At 44.3% G+C, this 22297-nt stretch overlaps 1 protein-coding gene across 1 annotated transcript in view; it reads left to right on the top strand.

Moving 5' to 3' along the window:
* cdh4 (cadherin 4, type 1, R-cadherin (retinal)) overlaps positions 1–22297 on the top strand; it is a 57949-nt gene that overhangs the window by 10178 nt on the left and 25474 nt on the right. The window contains exons 2-3 of the mRNA XM_071917427.2: positions 4844–4999; positions 12119–12263. Of these exons, the coding sequence (XP_071773528.1) occupies positions 4844–4999; positions 12119–12263 (301 nt within the window). The remainder of the gene's footprint in view (positions 1–4843; positions 5000–12118; positions 12264–22297) is intronic.

Here is a 22297-nt window from a genome sequence, read left to right as displayed (position 1 = left end):
AGTAAGAGCTTGAGAGTATATGAGCCATCCAGTCAGTAAATAGTTTCCATTAAAGCCATGCAGAGATTTGGCAGACACTCCTTAATTATGGGTGACAGCTATGACAGCTAAAGCGTAACTGAGAGGCTGCCAGAAGGGCTTAGTCATAGCCTGTCTGTCTCCTGAGTGGCCGGCATCACTTCCTCCCACAATGCACCTTGGCACGGAAATGCCACTGCATTTGGCAGTATCTGCTGCATGCTAACCCTCCTTCATACAATCTGTATACTACTATATGCAGAACATTATTCAAATTTGAATTCAAAGTTGGAATTAGTGCAACGTAGTGGGCGTCTTCCATAATTGGTTAGTTTTACCATCAATGACATTGTACTGTCTCACCCAGCATTATGAATAGCTGATACTCTGCTACTTCCTGGTTAGCTTTTCCCCATTGTCTACTCTATGAAACACATACAGAAGTATAACGTTCTAGCATTTTAAGTGGATGGAGCTTCCAGAAATATTGGTCTACTGAAGCATTATCAAATTAATTTGAATTGAATTCAACCAATTGAAAAAAGCGATCACCCATGGCAACAACAGGCGACACAGTCGTCTTGGAAATACAGTAGGCGAGTGCTGGCAACTCCCTTGTTCCCGATGTGTCTCTTGAGCCTCTCTAACCCCGGGGGTGCGTTTGATGTGCCCCACAGGGAAAGAGAGGTGATTGAGCTCATAAAGAGCTATAAAATAAAGAGAGGGAGACGTGTGGAGCCAAAGGACTACAGCCCAGTCCTCAACCATTAAGCGTGTACGAGACATAAAAGAGGCTATCAAAGAGTGTAAACTGCAGATTCCCATTATTGTGTGACATTAGCCCGTAGCACACTGTAACCCTTAATGATCCCACGGGTGCCTGCAGCATGCTGTCCTTTAATGATTTCCTGGTTGAATGATTGTTGTTTCCTGGAAGCGAAACACTGCCAGGGAAAAATGAACCGCAGCTCCACGCATGCTTCTCCTTTGCATTGCGGGACACTCCGTTCTTCATTTTGCAGCATTGTTCGAACGAAGGGAGATGGCGGAGTAGGAGCGAGCATGAAATGCAGAGTAACATCAAATAAACATCAAATTAGTCCCTGTTTATGTAAGCATCAAACTATTTATGCAGCGGGGGTAATCAGACAGGGTCGAATCAATTAAAGGAGATTTGGACAGACTGAAACTTCACAGTGCGCTCATTAGGCAGCCAGCCGCCATGCTCAATAAATGGAAATGTATTCCTTTCCGTTCCTTTCTCTCTATGTATTTGCGCGCCGCGTGTCACACCCAAGGAGTTTAACAGAGCACTAATTCCTCATCTGATTTTTCCCAACTCCCCATTGCTTTCGCTCCCTGTGTCTCTCTGTCTCCATCTCTCTCCATCTTTCTCTTCACACTGATAGCTTGTCCCATAGGATCCTGGCAGTTGTCAGTAATCAAGGAAATCACTCTCAAAGAGCTACAAATGGGTCACTTATCTGATGTCTGGTCTGATCTGACAGAGAGAGACTCTCCTGGCTATTTTTAGTCTGATTAGTAGCCATTCTATCTGCCAGGAGGTACTGAGGAGAGAGAGAGAGAGAATGAGAGATAGCGATAGAGAGAAGGATAGAAATCCCAGCTTTCATCATTAGCGCTCCATTGAAATGGCTCAATTGAGCAGTCGTCACTCATGGGACTCCCAGGACTCCGCAAAGCCGTGCTTCTTCATTTATTCAATTTATCAATATAAAGACTCTTCATTAAGAGACACCGGCAAATGTGACATCTGGTCTCAGGTGGCCTCGATGTGGAATTTTAAACAGGCGTGGAAGCTGAGGCCGCATGACATGTAAGAGCTCCTCTGTCTCCTCTCGGGGCTATTAAACCAACGTGCCAACCACACACAGCTCCGCTTTGAAGTTCCAATGAAGAGACGGATCACACACACACACATACACACACACACACGCACACGTACACACAGACACGCATCCATGCACGCGTCTGGATGCGGAAGCACGGATCCGTGGCAGGTGGAAATTTCATATGTGTGTTTCCCACATGACGGCCTTGTGAATTATTGAACTGAGCTGGTCCTTTTGATCTACGCTTTGGTGCCCACACAGCGAATCTCTAACCTGTCAAACACTTCACTACACACACATACATCGGCTACCACGGCCGCCTCGTATGCACACCAAGGAAATATTTACATGTTGAAGGAGAAGATGCTGGGATTGGATGTTGGATTGGGTATTGGATTTCTCTTGTTTTTTTTCCTTTTCTGTGCATGTTCCTGCAGCTATAGGGCAGATGGGACTCTTGTTGGTGTGCCTCAGTTCTGTGTTTTTGTTGTTCGGAGCGCAGGAGCCTCAGCACGTCTGTTTCTTCCAGCAGATAAGATAGGAGATTTCTCAGGCACGCTCTCATTACTGAAATGCGTCATCTCTTCTGTTCCGCTACACATTATCTACCAAGCAGATGACACCGATGATGAGGGTGAATGATCAAATTCGAGCATTATTTATGCTGGAATGTTATTCTGCTATGATTGACTGATGGTGGGCACAGTGAATAATGCGTCTGATTAGGTGTACAGTATCGCAATTATGCTACAGTGATTACATGTATGCCAAATAGAGCAGCTCGAGTGCTCTGATTGATAGGAGAGCCTTTCACCTGGATCTGAAGATAGAACGGCACACACGCAGCATTATATAGATATGTGAACTGAGCCGGGGAAATGAGAAGGACGCCGCTGCCTGTGCGAGGCCGTGGGTGTGGGAGGACCGTGTTGGAAATTAAGAGAGGAGGGTATCATGTTCAAACAGAGAGATGTTTTATGCAGAAGCCGCCGTCACCGCTGAACGGATGAAGTAATTTCATTTTCATGCATGATCTCCAGCCCCACAGACCAGGAAAATTGCATAGGAGGGGAAGAGAGAGATAGAGAGAAAGAGGAGAGTCTTCCATTTTCTCCGTTTGACTCTGTGATTACTCCCTCTGACTTGTAACCATAGTGATGGTTCAATCCCTGTAGGGGAAACGTTCTGTTGCGTTGCGGGGTGAGGTTGGAGAAAAGATTATATGGACTATTTGGCACACAAAGGTAGAACTGGTCCAGAGTCCACAGTTTTCTTGCACCTGCTAAAGTAGGCTGCAGCACACCATCCACTGTTAGGGCCTATTATCATAAACCCACCTATAATCCCTGTAAAGAACTGGATTTAGGGAATGATGGACTACAAATCATGGGAATACAGTAATGTGATTACCCTAAAATGATTACTGTAAGTCTTTAAAACTGCTGAAAAAACAGCGTTCAGATTGCAGATATATTTGAGGCAGTTGTGTTATGTTTTGTTTTGTTGTTATGTTTAACATCTGCATTTTATTTTATTGTTATTAGGATCCCCATTAGTTTTCACTGGGTGACTGGTACCTGTAGTTTTACACAACACATGCTCAGAATATCATTATATCTTTAAATGACATCTCATTATGACAGTAGATGATGATAATAACACCAATCAAATACCTGTAAACTGAAATTAAGTGTCCATTTAACTCCATATTCTATGAATTTTGGATGGTAAAATTAACTGAAGTAGACTGATTGTGTTACTTTATTGGAATAATCTTGTAGATTACGATACTAATTGTAAACAAATTGCATTTTGAAAGTAACAGCAACAGTGTAGAGAGCCTAGTACTGGCTCTCTGTGTAAAACCCTCAGGCCACGAGCATTTGGTCCTGCTCAGTACCTTTATTTGCATCTACATGTTCCTCACTAATACTCCCCAGTTCCTAATAAATCCATGTAATTCATTACAAGGTGTGTGCAGAGGCAGGAGTCTTTGTGTGCCCACTTAGTCACTTAGCGATGGAAATTAGATACAATGGTGCTTTCAATAAATGTGCAGGAGCCCCTCATTTAACAGTATTGTCAAATTAATGTTGTAACATTGTATGGTGACTCACTTGAATCCTCGGAGCTCATTGAAAATCAATGCCACAGGAAGTAATGCCACGACCCAATCTTCCTTCGTCTTCTTTGCAGATGGCAAGGCACTGAGCAGAAATATTGATATTTTTATTGCTGGGCCAGTGGAGGCGCATATACTGAAACTTGTTTGATGTGCAATATATCACTCTATAAATGTTGGATTTGGGATAGTGTGTGAAGCAACAACCGAGGTATTAAAGGTGGAACAGGCATATTGAGATATTGAGTTGCCCGGACAGGAAATAACAGCCACTGAAACGCCGCGAATCAATTTCACATCATCCAGGCAGATAGATGTCAGAAATACCTTCGTAACTGCCAATAAGGTCATGTTCACACGTGTTCAAAGTCTGGTGAGAACCGCGATGCAGGGGAAGAAAATCTCTGGAAGAAACCAAGGTCAGACAAAATCTTTGACAGTGGAACTATTCCCCGCACTACACTTCATCTGATTCTCCACCGTCAGGCTTTAGGTTCAAAATGCTATCAGTAAAGAAAGCTTGCTAGGAAAGATCATCTATCCCCCCCAGTGCAATCTTTATCATTAATGCATCCACTCAAACAAATGAACTTTTGGCTTTATTCTACATTGCACTTTTGACACTTTTTGTCATTTATTATGCTATATGATTATGTTATGATGTCTGCTGCCTGTCCTCTGGAGCTGATGGTATCATAATATAATAATATCGTAGTAATTTAGTAAAATCGCCACTTTCATATTGAAGAATCCATTTTTTTGTGTGTGTAGGAACCCAGGGCCAAATTGTAAAACATTTTGAACCAAATATTCCCTTCCGTTGAACTTGTTTCTCTGGGTCTCTCCTCAGATCCGTTCAGACCAGGACCAGGACATCGGCATCCGCTACAGCATCACCGGAGCCGGGGCCGACCAGCCGCCCAGCGACGTCTACAACATAGACCCCGTCCACGGCAAGATGTACGTCACCAGGCCCCTGGACAGAGAAGAGAGGGCCTCCTACCACGTAAGGACACAGCTGAATGTCTGGCTTGTCTGTCTGCTTCATTAGACTCCACTTCCCCCTCTAGGTATCTGCATGTCTGTCTCATCATCTCCCAATTATCCCCGTGGAAATGTGCCTCGCCGTTTTTCCTACTCCCTGTCTACCTTTCTGTCCGCCCGTCTGCCTTTGCCTCTAATGCTAATGTTGCCTGCCAAACAAAACCAGAAGTCAGAGCGCTTTCAGAGGCCCGCCTGCTCTGTTGCAACACACAACTGCCTTCAAACCAGCCTCTCCATGCGCTGAGTGATGCCAAAGCCAGCAATGAAGTAGATGGCCTTGACAAAGCGCAGATTTTCACAGCCACTCCAGCTGTCAATTAGATGGAGGTTTACCTACAAAGAGCAATGCAAGGTGGATAGAAGAAGGAAGACAGAGACAGAGAGAGAAAAAGAGACAGAGAGGAAGAGGGAAGCCGAGGCAGAGTTAGAGGAAAATTGTTGGCTGTGTTCTCACCATCAGAGTTAATGAGCAGGTGCTGCTTTGTGTGTCTGTGTGTGTGTGTGTGTGTGTGTGTGTGTGTCAACATTGTGTCTCCATGTATGTGTGCATGTGTTGCATATGTATGCATGCTGATTAGATATATGATGTGTGTTTACAACATGAGTGGGATCAGATCACACCAGGAGGTGATATTCTCTCTCTCTCTCTCACTCTCTCTCTCTATCGCTCTCTCTCACTCTCACTCTCTCTCTCTCTGTCTGTGTCTCTCGACCTCTCTTTGTCTACAGCTGCCCCATTTTTACTTAACCACCACATATTGGTACATGTTCACCCTGTGCCCTCTGCAGCTGCGCTGTTCAAAGGCGCTGGCTGACAGCTGTACAGTTAGCATGCATATGGCCCATAGGACCCCCCCCCCCCCCCCCCCAAGCTGGAGGGTTGAGTTCATGACTGGCCCCACTGGAGCCTTGGGTGCAATAGCTCAGTAGCTGTGTGAATTACACATGCAGCCCACATGAGACCTGTGTTAACAGAGGGCCGTTGGTTCATATACACACGTTACAGGTTTCATTTACACGAGCGAGCGAGGACTAACACCTCCACTTGAGGTGAGCGTTCTCCTGGTGTCAAACCTGCGAGCCCTGCGATCCTGTCAGCATGATAGATAGCTGTGCTGCTGATAGAGCTAATTCAAAAGCACGCTCCTGTCTCACAGGGATGACAGAATAAAGGATAGTTGAGTAGGCGGCTACGCTGGCTCACACACTCACCAACATGCACACATTGTTAGCACCTATACACACACGTAATGTAAACAAACACAAAAGCTCTAGGGGATAGTCTGTGTGATGGTTTGACTCATGCATCTCTGTTTATGTTCTTTCTGTTCTATTTAGTTCCAGATGAGCCTCTTGTCAGTCCAGCCATCACTCTCTATTACCTTACTTGCTACCTTGCTCAGGCTCTGGGAGTCGCTGTGTGTGTATGTGTGTATGTTTCTGTGTCTGTGAGTGTTGTCTTTCCATACCTGCTCCTGTGCTCAAGCAGCAAATTGGGATCGATAAAGCAGGCAGGTTATTGGTCCCTGGAAAGGACAGCTGCTCAGTAAACAGTTCTTATTTGACACTGCCTGTAGCGAAAACAGCAAGTTAGGTTGAGGGCACTTCAAGTTGAATACAACTCCTATTTAGGCTCCTATGGACCCATCCTGCTTGTGATGTGATGTATGATTTACCGTAGGAGAATGTAGCCAGTGTTTGGCCCAGGGGAAATTTAGTCCATTGCTTACTTTCTTTTAACTTGACAGGAAGTTCCCAGCACTGCTGCGCTCTTCCAGGCCAAACTTTGCTTGTTAGTTTTAGGTTCAAGTGAAAAGAGAGACGAGGCTGCTGTTTTTGACAGACTAACACCAGGGGGAAGTGATCTGCGAGGTGGGGAGAGTGGGTGTTAGCCTGAACTTTTGTCAGCCAGAGCTGCTGTGAGTCAGCAGGGCAGAGGGGGATAGAGCAAATATAAGTGTGAGTCTGTGCATGTTCCCTTCTTTGCGTTGTGTGCATGCATGTGTTGTGCTTCAGTGTGTGTGTTTGTGTGTGTGCCTGACAGGGACGCACCGATCGTAATCGGCCGAAAGACGTTCCGAATACTGCAGGTCATCCGCTGTCAGCTGTCAAATCAGTAAACGGAATTGGCCTCAAAAAACCTGCTGAGTGCGTATAGTGTAGTGTGAGCACATGTGCTTGTTTTTCTGTGTGTGTTCCTGCATGTGTGTGTGCATCGAGATAGAACAGGTCATGTGTAGCGGACAGTACGCGCCCACGTGGTAGAGGTGACAAATCTATTCTACTGTGGATGGCAGAGAATACAAAAGGGTCTTGGCCCCTGCCACGACGCTTCTTCCTTCCGACTCTTAAATACCCTGTAATAAGCCCAGGAGTAGCATGAGGTTCCCAGGATTTACTGTGAACACAGTGACATCCTGGTGTGTGACATGCACAGGTAAGATGTGTGACCTACCCTGCATCCCTCTCCTATGCAACCCTACAATGGTGAGACGCCCCTACTCCAGAGAAGATAGCTTAACATAAACCTTTAGTAGGTAAAATTATACACCTGAAGTCAAGTTTCCCATGTAAAAAATAAGGCATTTATTAAATAGATGTTCCTTGTTTCTGTTCAATATTCAGTATTCTGTATATTTTTCTTTAAACCTCCTGCATAGGTGCTTAAAATAATAGTTCAAACCTTCATACACTTCAATAACCAAAATAGTTCACTTTTCAAAGAAAAAAAAAACAGATTTACTTTGCAAACTATCAACTTATTTGCCATTAACCCTTGTATCTTATGTTAACCCTTTATCTTTCTTGTAATTCTTCCAAAATAATAGAAACCTTACTTTTACTTTAACAGTACCCTCAATTCGTATTCCTTCTGAAATGGTGAAATACTCCTTTCAACAAAAACACTTATTCTCCCTTAAAACACAACTGAAATGTCCTTATCTGAGCACTCGACTGTTATCTTTCTGAAATAATGAAATGTGCCTCTAATACTCTCACCTCTACACTTACTTTGAAATAGTGAAGTGCCTCTTTAACACTCTAACCTCACCTACAGGTGTGATGTTGAGTACAGTCAAACCTTAACACCTTAGGTAATATCTCCACTCTGATTTTCAAGATAGAGGCAAATTATCCTTTAAACCATATATTTTCCACAAATGTCCTTTTGTCTTTAACTCAAAAAAAAAAAACCCTTAGTGCTCAGTCACCTCAGAAGATAAAACAGAAAACTGGTACTGTCTCTCCTTTGACATGACCTCCGTCAGGGGCCCGGCGTTGAAGAAGTGTCACTGGTTGGCAGAGATAACCGCTGGCCTTATGAGAACAGCCGCTGACGAAAACACGCACGGCCGACTGCACCACGCTGTCGCTCCCGCAATGTTCTCGCACTTCTCCTCGCAGTTGTCACTCATCTGGTCTTGACAGGCAAAGTAGTTGAATTCTCTTCCAACCAAGTTGATTCTCTCCTTTTGTCTCCGTCTCTTTTGTCTCAGTCTCTAGCATGACGCAGCAACAAGGCTCAGCTCGCTAGGCTAACAGTAGTACTGTTGGGCACGGCAGTCCTTTGAAGTCTGCCTAAATCTTTTTCTAGCCCAAACCTTTAACAAAACGTCACAAAACTCACAAATTATCCTCTTCTCCTCTACAACCTCCTCTACACTACTTTTGCAGCTAGACTGGCGTGGAAATGTAGCTGATATCTACTCCTTTTCACTGCACCGATCTCCAGCATCAACACATTGACTTTTCACTCCATTTTCCTCTGACCATCACTCTGTCTTGGCTGATATTCTCGCTACTTCTCTCTGAATGCGACACTATGAGACAAAAGTCTCTTTTAGAGCTCATTGGATGAATACTAAAGTCCAACAATCAATTCAGTCTCTGATTCTATCAAAAGTCCCTGAATATACAGTATATGCAAAAACCCAAATTAAAGAGTTAATTACTCTCTCTGTTATCTGGGACCCCCATCTGTGTGGTGCTCCTGGCTGCTTAAAGGATTACATCAGTTTTTTGGGTGACTTTTTGGCCCATTGATCACCTTACCCTATATCTGATGAGAGGATTGGCACCAAATTAATCTCTGTATCTCTGGTAGATAGTTTTGCCTGGTGCACATGCTAACGCTTTAGTATACGCGTCAAGTAATCTTAGGCGACTAGCATTATCCAAAATATTAAGATAAACCTAAGTAATCCAAAGTTGGTATTGGTTTTTACTCTGTGGCCTGTAGATTCATAACTTCTGAAAACAAAATCTCAATCATCTTCATTAGTTAAGCCCATTACAAGTCAACAGTGCAAAAAAGCTATCTGGCTAACTTTGCTCACAAAACAAATCATGTACAAAGTCTCGTGGGAAGAGAGATCTTCCAACATTGAAAGTGTTTCACATATCATTCAAATTAAGTAATGGAGCTGCAAAGCTGAGGAGGTCCAAATAAATAACTGCAGGTGCATACTTGCAAAAAGAGGACTTAAAAAAATGATTGCTTTAATAAAAAGGTGCTAAGTGCAGACGTTTTGGTCTCAATCGACCTTCCTTAATGCATGAACACCATTCGAAACAAAGAACCTTTATACATACAGTAGTTCACATGTCATGTGACTCACATGATGAGGTCACATGAGAGCATCAACAGGTAGACTGGCAGGTAAATCGCATGACTTCTAGAACAAGAGATATATCATCATAACAAGGTCCTTAGTAGCAAAAGAACAGAATCATGAGAAATGATGCAATTTTTAGGTATACATGATAGCAAATAGGATCTTAATACCCAGAAGTGTAGGCCTAAAAATGACAGACATCATCAAATACTAAGTAAAGTCCTCTTTTTGCAGGTAGTGTGTGGGCTTTTCACCATTACACTCATAAAAATTAACTAACATCCAGCCGCTACAAGTTCTTATTTTCTCACTTTTATGATAATGCTAGCTGCCAGCGATTACTTAGCAGTCTGTATGCCAAGGCATTAGCATACACACCGGGCAGAGCTATCTACCAGAGACACAGAGGTGATTTAGGTGCCAGTCCTCTTGTCACATATTGGGTAAGGTGACCAATGGGCCTAAACTCAAAAAGTTGGAGTAGTCCTTTAAGCTGCGTCTCTCCTCTACAGTTGGTCCAGTCATACTAAAGGCCACCCTGCTGAATACTGATGTTGGCTCACACACACATTTGCAGTCTGTGCACTCCACACACTCCTCCAGGCCCTCAGATCACATTTCCAATTCCTGCGTCGAGCACACAAACACAGACACACACAGAAACAGACACCAATGCACACATAGAGGTTACGCAGAGGCACACACACACACACACACACACACACACACACACACACGCACAAATTCATAGACACATACAGAAACACAGACACAAAGTACACACACAGAAACGTAGAAACATACACACACAGAAACACACACAGACACACACACAAATCCACATACCTAGAAACACACATTCACATACACATGCACACACTCACACAGGCAGAAACACACAGAACTGCTCGCTCACACACACACACACACACACACGCAGACACAGCCACACATATCACAGTCACACATCCCTCAGCATGCAGCTTTCACAGCTGAGAAAACAGATTGGGCTTGTTTGTTTGTTGGGTTTTCCCTCCATGTTTGTTTGCTGTGCTCCAGCCTATGGAAAACCAGCATCTTGAGGGTCATTAAGTGGCTAAAGAGAGCTCTTTTGATTGGCCATGTGTGTGTGTGTGTCTCCCCAGTGTGTGTCTGTGTGCTTGTGTGAGCGTCCATGTTAATATGTGCAAACGTGTGTCTGAATTGGTATTTGGATGTGGGCGTGGATGTAGGTGTTTTCATACACCGTCGACGGGCAGACACACAATGAGTCATGTTTTGGTGAAGGCAGGTGTCGGCGCTGCAAGCCTCAGCGCCTTGCCGGCGTTCAATCCTTCGTCTCGCCGTAGAATACATTGTGACTTCCCGTGAACAGGCTGGCAGATAGATACCGTTAGACAATGCCGTGGCAGACAAAATATTTTGCCCCCAACGTGACGGCGGCAGCCAGAGAGCGAGCCGCTCCCCTGCCCCCGCCGCCCCTCTCACTAAGCCAAGTTATGATTCAATCACGTTTCTGCCGAGGATATGAATTTCCCCGCAATTGAACGAGAGAGTAATGTAAGTCATGGCGAACGGCGCCGTTTGGGTTGCGGGGCTATTATGCAGCTTTGTGTTTTGTTAGATATCATTAGCGGGGATTGGTGGGGAGTGGAGGGTGTGTAACAGCAGCGGTGGAGATTAAGACGTCCCGGTGTAGATGATGATTGCTTTTGTCAGTCCTCCCTGTTAAAGTCCCCCCACCCCTCACTCCACCCCCCACCCCCACCCCACACTGCCTCTGTGTTTTCATCTCTCATTTACTTGCACGAGGCTCACTCACTCTCCTCCTCCCTCCTTCTCCTGCTCATCCCTGCGCCACCCCCTTTCTTTTTTTTTCATTCTCTTCCTCTGTGCTCTCTCTCTCTCTCTCTCTCTCTCTCTCTCTCTCTCACACACACTGTGAATTGTCAAGGAATAGCTCATCGGTGAGAGACATCCATCCAAATGGCTGGCTTTGTCCAAACAAACCGAGACAAACACTCTCATCGAACAAAGAGAAGACGCAGCATGAGCCGCAACACCTCTCTGATGTTTTTTGGGCCTCTGGCTGCGCTAACAACAAAATAGGTGTTGTTTGTATGTCTGGAACATTTCACTACTTTGCCCCTCTCTGCGTTGTTATGGTCCGTGCCAATATGCCAACAGGATACTTATGCCCCGCTGGCAGAAAAGGAACGGAATATTTGCCAAAAGAATGAAGTTGCCAATTAACAAAAAGTCAAAGTTGAGCTGTAATTGAGCTCTCCTCGTTCCCTTCCGGACTAACCCTGCCGATTTTCACATCAATCAAGCCTGCATGCTGTTGTCAAATTCATTTGAGGAATATTTTACTCAGAGCTCGATGCTAATGATCCTTTCTTTGCGTGTGTTTGTGTGTGTATGTGTGTGTACACGTGTGTGCGTGCATTTATGTATGTTCCTAGCTGCGAGCCCATGCGGTGGACATGAATGGAAACCAGGTGGAGAATCCAATAGATCTGTACATCTACGTTATCGACATGAACGACAACAGGCCTGAGTTTCAGAACCAGGTCTACAACGGCTCTGTGGCGGAAGGATCCAAACCAGGTAAGAGTCACTTCTACCCACCGCAGATAGCGCTGCTCTCATCTATCGTAATGGGTTTGGCAAACGCAGCATGTGCTTTCCAATGTTATGGCTAACTATGGAGTGATTTTTATGGTCAGAGTTCAAGTACAATGGGCTAAAATAATAACAAAAAGATACTTTATAGATCCACATAGGGAAATTCGCTTTTTGCTTTCTCCCTCCACAGGGAGGTCAGAGGTCAGGGTCAGGGTCAGCGACAGAACAGTGACCCTGGAGCTGGATTCATTCAGTTGGTTCAGCAGGTCAGTTGCTAGCATATGGGTTAGTAGCTCAGTTACTGAATCAATTAAGACCTTTCATTTGGACTGAATGAATCGTTCAGTTGCTGTACTGGACTGAATGAATCATTCAGGCGGGTAGGCAGTAGCACCTTTTGATCAAAAGGCACGATACAAATGAAAAACATAGAGCAGGTTCTCCTCCTTGTACAACTTTTGGTTGGATGCTCTGCGAAAAACTACAAACCAACTTCAAGCAACTCAATGAAAAAACATGGGAATGGCGGCACTCCAAAAAATGTAAGGTGAACCAAATGAACCTGCCCTGAATCAATTCACTCAGACAGCCCGTAAGAATAGAGTTAGTTACAAGAATTGGTCTTTCAACTTTGCTCCCCAAAGTTTGCACCCCCTGTCTTATTCAGTGTTAATTAACAATAGGGTTTACATTAGTGGCCAAAGATCATAGCAGACTGAAGCAGAAGTGCTGGGGTTCACCACATTGAACTATGGGTTGGACATCAAACTACACTTTAAAAGCGTAGATCGGTCCTTAATTCTGATTGGCCATTGTAAAATACCTAATAAATGCACACCTGTGACCATGTAACAGTTAATGTAAATAGTCATTTTTGACCGGGAAGGACGAAAGTCTGCTAAAACAGGTTACCTGCAATGGGTAGCCATGTAGCGTTAGCTAGTTAGCATACTAGTCGACCCAAAGAGCTTAAAAAGAGAGATCAAAAATAATTTTTGGCCATCCTGACTGATAGCGGCACACACTTTAGACTGTTGTTACGGTCAAGTCGCAATATTTACACCATTATAAGCGATGTTATTGCCTAATTTCATTACAAAAGTTACAACCATTGAAAGTCAAATTACCTGGTCCTGGTCCAGAGTTCTGGTCCAGAGGGGGGAGACAAAGCAGGGAAATTAGGGAAATCATGGATTTCAGCTTTAAGCAAACCTGTTTAAGTCAATAATTACTGTAAGCTATTTTAGCCATTGATGGGTTCACTCTCAAGGAACATTTGACAACATTTAGTTCCAGTTTGGCCATCCAGATGCCCAGCTCTTGTTTTTGTTTTTTTCTCAGAGCACCTTCATAAACCCTTAGGTTGAAAATAATCTTATAGCCTTGCATACACTTGGACTTGGAGCAGTGTGGGCTGGCCATGAATCTTGAAGTTTTAGGTTGGTTCAGATGAGTGGCAAGTTCATGAGATGTTTGTGTTAGTTTGGTTGGATGCATCATTATCAGATCCCGCAGAGCATGGCGAGATGTAGACGTTCCCTCGGAATATCGGAACAGAGTTGTGGTCAGTGCAAAGCCAGAAACGAGAGCAGAATGTGGAAGTAGCTCTCATGTCTCGACTGGAAGAACACTTGTTCTAACAATCAGACCCCGAGGACCCATGTTTGTCTTCATAGTGTTCAGATATTGTTCTGCTGCAAAGTTTAATCTCAGGAGGATTTGTAAACAATGTAGGAAACTGTGTGTGTGTGTGTGTGTGTGTGTGTGTGTGTGTGTGTGTGTGTGAGAGTACGTGTAAGTGAGTATGCGTGTGTGTGTGTGTGTGTGTGTGGATGTAGGCGGGTGAGTGAGTGTCCATGTGAGTTTGTATGTATGTGTGTGTGTCTAAGTGTGTGTGTGTGTGTGTGTGTGTGTGTGAACACTGGCTTCTTCTCAGTGGAGCGTAGGTCTCTATACCGAGCTCCTAATTAGCGAGGGCAACCAGACTTTCCTAGAGCTACTTTCTTCATTTTTGATTCTGATACTTGTGCACTGCATTTTTTGTAGTAAGGGCGTATAAGGAGAAAGTGTTTAAGTACTTTTTTTTTTTTTTTGGAAGAGAATGTAATCTGTGATACCAATTAACAAGAAACATATTACATCTATAATTGCTCTGCTCTCCATTAAGCAACCTTTGCCAAGTACAATTTTACAATATCAGGTGTGTAAAAAGTCCATCAACACATTCTGTGTGTGTCCTTCCCTCCTTCTGTTTTCCTTTGCTGAGTCATTGCTCTATGAATTGATTAATTTTAATTGGGGAAAATAGGCCGCAAAACTATGATGGTCTAATTTCCTATTTAGTCTAAGAAAATGAGAGTGGGTGCGTTTCAGCTGAGATTCATCTGTAGTGTATGTTCAAGGAGACATTTTTAAACCTTTCTGGCCTATTTAAGCCCATAATATATCCTCCACCAGTTAAAACCAAGCACTTTATCTTTCTCAGTAATAGTGGGCCCGATTCAGACCTTAACTTAAGTGCTGCACAGTGGTTCTTAAGTCGATTAGGGTTAGAGAAAGAGATACACGGCCACCTGTAAGACATGCCCTTGATGTGATGAACATGTAGGCCTGTCCACCTTCACATTATGATATGCAGATTCTGACTTTGACTCGAGTCGTTTGGTACTGCATGTGACTTTCCTTACGCACCTGATACCCTGCAGTGTGTCTAGCACTCCCACCGCTGTCCTGATATGAAAAAACACGATATGACACGTTGAGTGACAAAACTTGAAGCAATAACGACTTTAAAATTAAATCAATGTAAAAATAGGAATACGCTTTTATGCATGGACTGTTTCCTCTCTCACCTTATTCCCACAGTCATACAGATTCAGACACACTTGTACAGAGCTGTACAGAGCTGCACAAGTCGATTTAATTTTTAAGGGATCATCAAAACCAACCAGACAAGAAACCATTTAATTGTGCTGAGCTTAACAGATGCCCAGTGCAGCCGGCGTTTGAGCACGGACATGGCTTGGATCATTGAGCGGAATGGAGAGATGTTTGGCAGAGCCAGATTGCTCGCCGGACATCCCTCCAGTGTTACTGCAGGTGACGCGCTCCCTTTCCATCCTGGCAACAGGTGCTGTGTCGAGGGGCAAAAAATCTGTCGCAGCCATGCAGCTGACAGGTGCCGTGTTGGACAGGGTGTCCAGGGATGTTGTGGGAATGTCTCAATCCTCTGTCTGCCGCTGCCAAGAGCAGTTCTGAATAGTAATAACACATCAGAGAATATTCATATCTATATACTGATGCATGAAGATGCACAAGGACACTCTCCATTGAATTGTGGGCTCTCCCAACATTATCGTTGCCATTGACTGTACGCATGTGACCATCAGGCCACCGAGTGCACAAGAACAAATTTATAGGAATACCAAAAGACAACATTTCATGAGCTTTCAGTTGGTATATGATGCAGAATTGGCCATAACAATGTGTTTGCTCAAAGCTTCAATATAATGAGCAATGCAGTTATTGATTGGCTTGTTGGTGAGTTGGTGAGGTTACCCATAACTGCAGGAATAAAGGTGTGTTTTGAAGAAATGCGCAGACACTGTAACATTAGTGTGCAAATAAATGTATTCAAATAAAATGATTCAGTTGTTTAGTTCTGTAAAGTGGATAGGAAGATGACAGGAGTTCAGAAGTGGACTGCAGGTGAGAGGGTGTTCAAGCAGGACTTTGACTCATCTGCTTCTGTTTGGCAGGTCTGTTGGAGTGGCGTCTCTGCTGTTGCAGCCATGTTGTTAGCAGATTTCTTATTCTTCCTCCGGAATATGCGGGATAGCCAAGAAAAGAAGCCATGCTTCTTCTTCTTTGGTTTTGTTGACACGCTGTCTTTGGCACTGGAACTCTGAGGTCCTGTAGGTTCGACCAGTTGGATGGGTGAAAGTGTCTTTTCCAGGGTCAGACTGGACAGATCCTTGGTGTCCTTTACAGCTTCAACCACAAGGCTTGGTGGAGCTTTGACCTCAACCCGGATGGCTGGAGCCTCTGACTCCTGAAACAGGTTGGTTGATCCTTCCTCAAGCAGGTGAATCAGGGTGTATTCAGCAAGAGAGACGGAGAGAGCCTCCTCTGAGGTGAAGTTATTGTCAGGTCCAGCAGAGAGGACAGTGACTTTTGTTCCCTCACAACATTCAGGTTGATGCAGGACGGTGACAGAGCTTTCAGCAGCAGCCTCAATCTGTGCACAAGAGTTGACCGTTTCTGTCTTGATGATAAAAGGACATTGTTCGTCCTCCTTCTCCAAGTCCTGGAGGAACAGCTTCAGTTTAGAATCAGCTTTGACGATCGGCTCCCATTCATCAAGATGATCTTGAGTAGGGGCATGGTGTGCAGCGCAGGCAGCCATAAATGTAGAACTCAGTAGTATTGCAGGTGAACACCGATCAGAGATGAAACTGTGAGTCTGTGTTTGTGTTCAGGTCAATCTGTCTTTATGACACTGACATTCTAAACTCTCTGAACTCTGCTGCATTCTGTCCAGCTGCATTATGATTCATCAGATGAAGCTCAGGCTCCAGTAAACTTTGATGACAGAGATGTCCCACTTCGTACATGGTTTATAAACTAAACATGATTAAAAAACACATAACTGAATATTTGGAATTTGTATTAAGATACCGTATTTGTTATGTGGAAAACATCTATTTAATTGCTAATTCCTATTGCACTTTCACTGTTTTAAGCCACAAGTTAGTTCACTCTAATCTTATTACTACCTACTACTATTACTACTATATATTACTATTAACTATTACTACTACCTACTATCATATCTGAGTGGATACTTTAGGAAAATAAAAAGAAAAGTTCAGGTCAGCTTTTCAGGTGTCGAACAACCTGTGCATCAACCCATGTAGTTAATAGAAACATGGGTAGCACTTTACAATGGCCTTTTTCCAGTGCATGAGCCTTTAAGCACTGATAACATTTGTTTAGTCCCCCCTAATTACATTATTGTACCCTGTAATTATTTTTTAAGTATGCAGTAATTCCAAAAACAGTTACACCATAACTACCTTATAAATCTCTCATAATTACAAAATTGTTACCCCTTAATTCCCGGACTCCTTGTTGTTATTTGATTTTGTTTGATTTTGTTTGATTTTGTCTTTATTCAATTCATGTCACAATGGCACATTGCCAGTTGCCATGTGCCATCATCCTAACGAAAACTGAATTAAAGGTATTGTATGTATGTATTTAAAAGCAATGCCTTAGCAGGAAGACATGAAAAGGGGAAAAGACCATGGCCTGATTTTCCACCATAAGACAAAGAAGCTAAGGGTTTGAATAAACCTTTGCACAGGAGAGACACGCCCAACATAATCAGTGCGCACATCGAACAGTCCAAGTCTTTAGAAACAGCTCAAATGTGTGGATCTCAATCTGCGTAAGAACCACAAAACTTTACGCAGTGCGAATAGTTGCCCAATGAGAAAAGTTGGCACCATTAGACAAAATGTCTCTTTTTTCCCCAAACGGCAAATGCCAAGCAAAGGGGGGGATGTGAGGATATGCTTTAAGCTCCGGCAGTATCACATTCTGTATCTACAAGACCCAGATATGAAAGGGTCTCTGAAGCATTACAACACACATCTTCCCATCTAAGCGCTGTGTGAAAGCCATCAAAGACGGAGACCTACAGGGAACCGCCCTTATCACTGTCACCAGACGTAACATAGTGTGCGATCCGATCTAACCGTCAGTGAGGATTGGTTTGAAACGGCACCGGTTGTCATTTGCTGCCACAGGGCCCCCGCTCTGCAGGAGATGAACTTGTAGCTAATAGAATTTGATCCGTCTAGGTAATCAAACAATTATAGTACATAACAAAATGAGCTATCTGATCGCATTCAGTTCTTGTTTTGATATTAATGAGGAACAAATGGGATTGGATCTGAATTTGAATTTTTCGTGGGAGGTTTACCCCAGGAGACCTGCTAGTCAGATAGCATAATGAGTGTGCTGCCAGTTAAATATGTGCAGGTAGATTTATAGTTCTTTTCATGTAATATGATGAACAAAATCCACACGCTCTGACATATGGCCCACAGCCCACGCACTCACAACAGCATAACGCACAAACAAACATGCACACACACACACACACAATACACATCATAAAACACCACTGCCATCTCCCTGTCATGCAAAAGTGAGGTCACCAAAATAAACTGTCGCTTTACAAAATCTTCTGGGCTGTGACATTAGACAGTTGTTGCATAGAAAAGCTGTGTTAAGTGGCCTCAGAAAAGGATGATAGCCAACATGGCGTGACTTGTTCAGAAAGCTCTTCTTGTTCTGAGTCTGGAGTGTACTCTGAACATCTGCCCTGTGATGTATTGCCCTTCTCCTTCGCTCCCTCCCCGACTCTGACAGCAAGTTGTTCCCTTTTATGGACCCTCTTTTTCAAAAAGGCCCTCTGAAATGAGAGTGCAAGATCAAAACCAGCAGCTGAGTGCCTTCTCTCACACTCGATTTGCCCTCCCAAGGGGGGGTGGTGGGCGCGTCTCCCTCTCCTGAAGAGTTTGCTAACAGTTGGAGAGAGATTTAAGAGACTTTCTCTCTCCGTCTTGCCTGGGGGGCTAATTAGGAATAGGCGCAGGAGGGGAGAGATGGAGGGATGGAGGGAAGTAGAGGTGGAGGAGCACGGGGATGTTTCAATCAGTGTAATGGACCCCGACTGTGTGTGTGTGTGTGTGTGTGTGTGTGTGTGTGTGTGTGTGTGTGTAACGTACCAAGTGTTTCTTAGTGTGTTCCTTACTGCTAGTCCATGCATGTCGCAGTGATGGCCAATCCAAGACTTTAGGTTCAAAGGAATAATTCTTGGCAGTAGGGTGGCTCAGTGGTTATCACTGTTTCATAGCAACAAGGACGCAAGTTTGATTCTCGGCTTTTTCTCTGTGGAGTTTGCATGTTCTCCTCGTGCTCAAGGGTGTTTCCTCTGGGTGCTCCGGTTTCCTCACACAGTCCAAAGACTGGATCGGAGTCTAAATTGCCTATAGGTGTGAATATGAGTGTGATTGTCTATCTGTGTTTAGCCCTGTGATGGACTGGCAATCTGTCCAGGGTGTTTCCCTGCCTTCTACCCAGTGTATGCTGGGATAGGCTAAGCAGATAAAGAAAGCGCATTAATGAACAGTCTCTCAGAGATGGTCAGTGCATTTAAGTGGACAAACTCCTATAAAATGGAACTGGCTTAGAGCTGCAATAAGCTATTTTTCTGACCACTAGAGGGTGACAGAAACCGCAGCACATTTGTAAATAACACACAGCAAAGCCACTGCACTACCGAGGCCTACCAAGGACAAATGGAAGGATAAATGCTAATAGCTAAGCTAAACGTACCTGCTGGGAAGTCTCGCTGGTCTTTGCCAGATTTTTCTCCCGCTGAAGGTTACATGTCCCATAATGACAAGTGAAGAGGCAGGTAGCAAGTTTACTAGTTTAACGAGTTTACTCAGTCGCTTCAATGATTGCACCATTACGAGACTTTTTTTTCAGGAATGGGATGGGGAGAGCGTCGTTTTTAAACCGCAAGGGAGGCGCAAAGCTAGTTGTAAAAAAATGACAACAAGCTTTAGAAAAGAGGTGAACACAGCAACATTATTGTTTCATATCATTATGTCTCAATGAAATCTCCACATAGCACACATTAGTTTCAGGATTGGTTATAAGGTCTGATACCGCTTATTGCAGGTTTAAAGGAAATGAAAAAAAGTAATTTTTTATTTTTTTTTTAAACCAAACTTAGCTATCCCAGATCCACATGCATACCTATTAAGAAGTTCTCATTACAGCAACAGTTTCAATTGCTTACAATGATCCAAGGTTCCAAAAAGCGACCCGTGCATTTGATCGGTTAAAGGATCTCGGCCTGTGCATGGAGGTGTGACTGCTGGCGGTTTTCGGGGCTCGTTTTGTCGCGGCTGCGTTTGAGTGTTTCTCCTGAAGCCGCGGCAGGCTGGTGTGAGGAGCTGTGGGTGGAGGCGAGGTGTCATTTGGTCCTCAGAGAGTGGTGGGCTCCATTAGAGGCAGCAGTGCGACCACTTTGTGTCCCCTTCGTCACTTCAGCCCCCCGAGATGCACTGAGTTTCAGCTGTTTCTCTTACCTCACTCACGCCGCTATTTATCTCTCCTCCTTTCCTCTCTCTCTCTCTCTCCCTCTCTCTCTGTGTCTGTCTATCGTACTGCAAGGCAAACTCTCTCCCCTGATGATAGTTATTATTCTCCTATTACCCTCCATTTCTTGTCCTCTTTTACTTTCCCTCTCTTTTTCTTTGTGCCTTTGCTTTTAGCGCTGTTTATAAACCCTCTCACCTCTTTCCTCGCCTCCACTTTCGTTTCCTGCTTAGCAATTTCCTCCCGCGCTATCTTTGCATCATCTGTTTGCATCTATCTCCCTGTCACTGATATCTCTCTCTCTATCCATCTTCCTCTCTTCCTTCCTCTATCTCTCTTCTAATTGGGAGGCAGATGTTGACTCTGGCTGACTAATGTTTAGGCAGCAGATAGACCTCACCGGTGATCTCGATCCCCCCCCCCCAAACCCCCCCCCCCTCCCCGCTCTCCCATGTGAGCAAAATGGCCAACAACATGCGTGCCTGCCACCAGCTAAATTTTCAGCTCCAGCAGTTTTGGCAGAAAAGCAATTAGGATTTGGAATTAGTTTTCAAATTACAGAGGAATTAAACAGGCTCAGAGGTTAACTCTTTCAGGCATGGCCACCCCTCTTTGGTCTGAGAGCGCACCATCATCATATTACCGAATCCTCCTTATTGAAATGAACGATGGCAGAGTTCACGTGCGATTCCCTACATCACGTTGTCCTCTCCCTCCCCGTCGGACTGAAAGGTTGTTCATATATTGATGCTGTCCTCGGCGGAATAGCAGTAATTGTTTTTCTTCTCTCCGTCTTTCCTTGGTCTCTCTATCTTTTTTTTTTTCCTTGCTGGGCAAAGTGACAAATCCTGCTTTGAAACTTAATGAAGTTTGAAATAGAATTCTAGGCTACAATTATCCTGTCGATGCAGGCTGTCACAGGAATGATGGTGCCATCTAGACCCAATTATTAGAGTCAGGCTGAGGAGACACCTGTAGCTGCTCAGACCCATAGGGGACCTCTGATCCTGCCTGCCTCAAATCCAGCAGCTCTCCTCTTTCGGCTGAGACAAGCACTTCAGTATATTTTTTTGGTATATTACAGTATTTTGTTTATTTTTTACTTGCATGAATCATTTGGAAGGTGATGAGGCAAAACTTGACATAGTCTTACTCCTGCTGCACTCTAAAACAATGATGATTCTTGCCGACTCATTTTGATGGCTTCTGTAATAATTGCACACTGCTAGGTTAGCGCCTGCTCAGCATGACCACCACCCACCATCATGCCCAATGAGGTAGTCTGAGTTCTACCCGCTAACATGAAAACAGTGGGATCTCTGTTTCTATTAAATTTGAAATGCTACAGCAATTACAGCTTTCAAGTCTTTACAGTAGGAATCGCAACTACCACTCTGTCTCCCTTTCACACCTTATCTCCCTCCGATGTCCTTGTCCTCCTCCTCCTCCTCCTCCTCCTCCTCTGTTTTTCACTACTTACACTGTCTTCGCATTCAAGCATGTTAGTGCTTCAGCCCGCTCTTCTCTCCGCTGTCCTGCCTCCTGTGAGCTGACAGTCTGCTACTCTCTGCAGCAGCAGCAGCAGCCTGTAAATGGCTGCCTGATGGAAAGTGACATTTTCCCAGAGCCCTGTGAGAGAGGCGAGGTGATCTCTCCCTTTTCCTGCACAGAGTGCTCTTAATTGCCTGGTCGCATTCGTGAGCCCGGCTGACAAGCTCGTGCAAATCAATAATTCTGCTCGGGGAAGATGGGGGGGACACGGGCCTTTCACCCCCGATACGTGCAGTGGGGACACACACACACACACACTCACACAGACACGCGCACACATAAGC

Source organism: Centroberyx gerrardi, chromosome 5 (assembly GCF_048128805.1).
Source record: "Centroberyx gerrardi isolate f3 chromosome 5, fCenGer3.hap1.cur.20231027, whole genome shotgun sequence".
NCBI lineage: Eukaryota > Metazoa > Chordata > Actinopteri > Beryciformes > Berycidae > Centroberyx > Centroberyx gerrardi.
The sequence above is the reverse complement of the archived record's forward strand: the minus strand, read 5'-3'. Positions and strand labels throughout refer to the sequence as shown.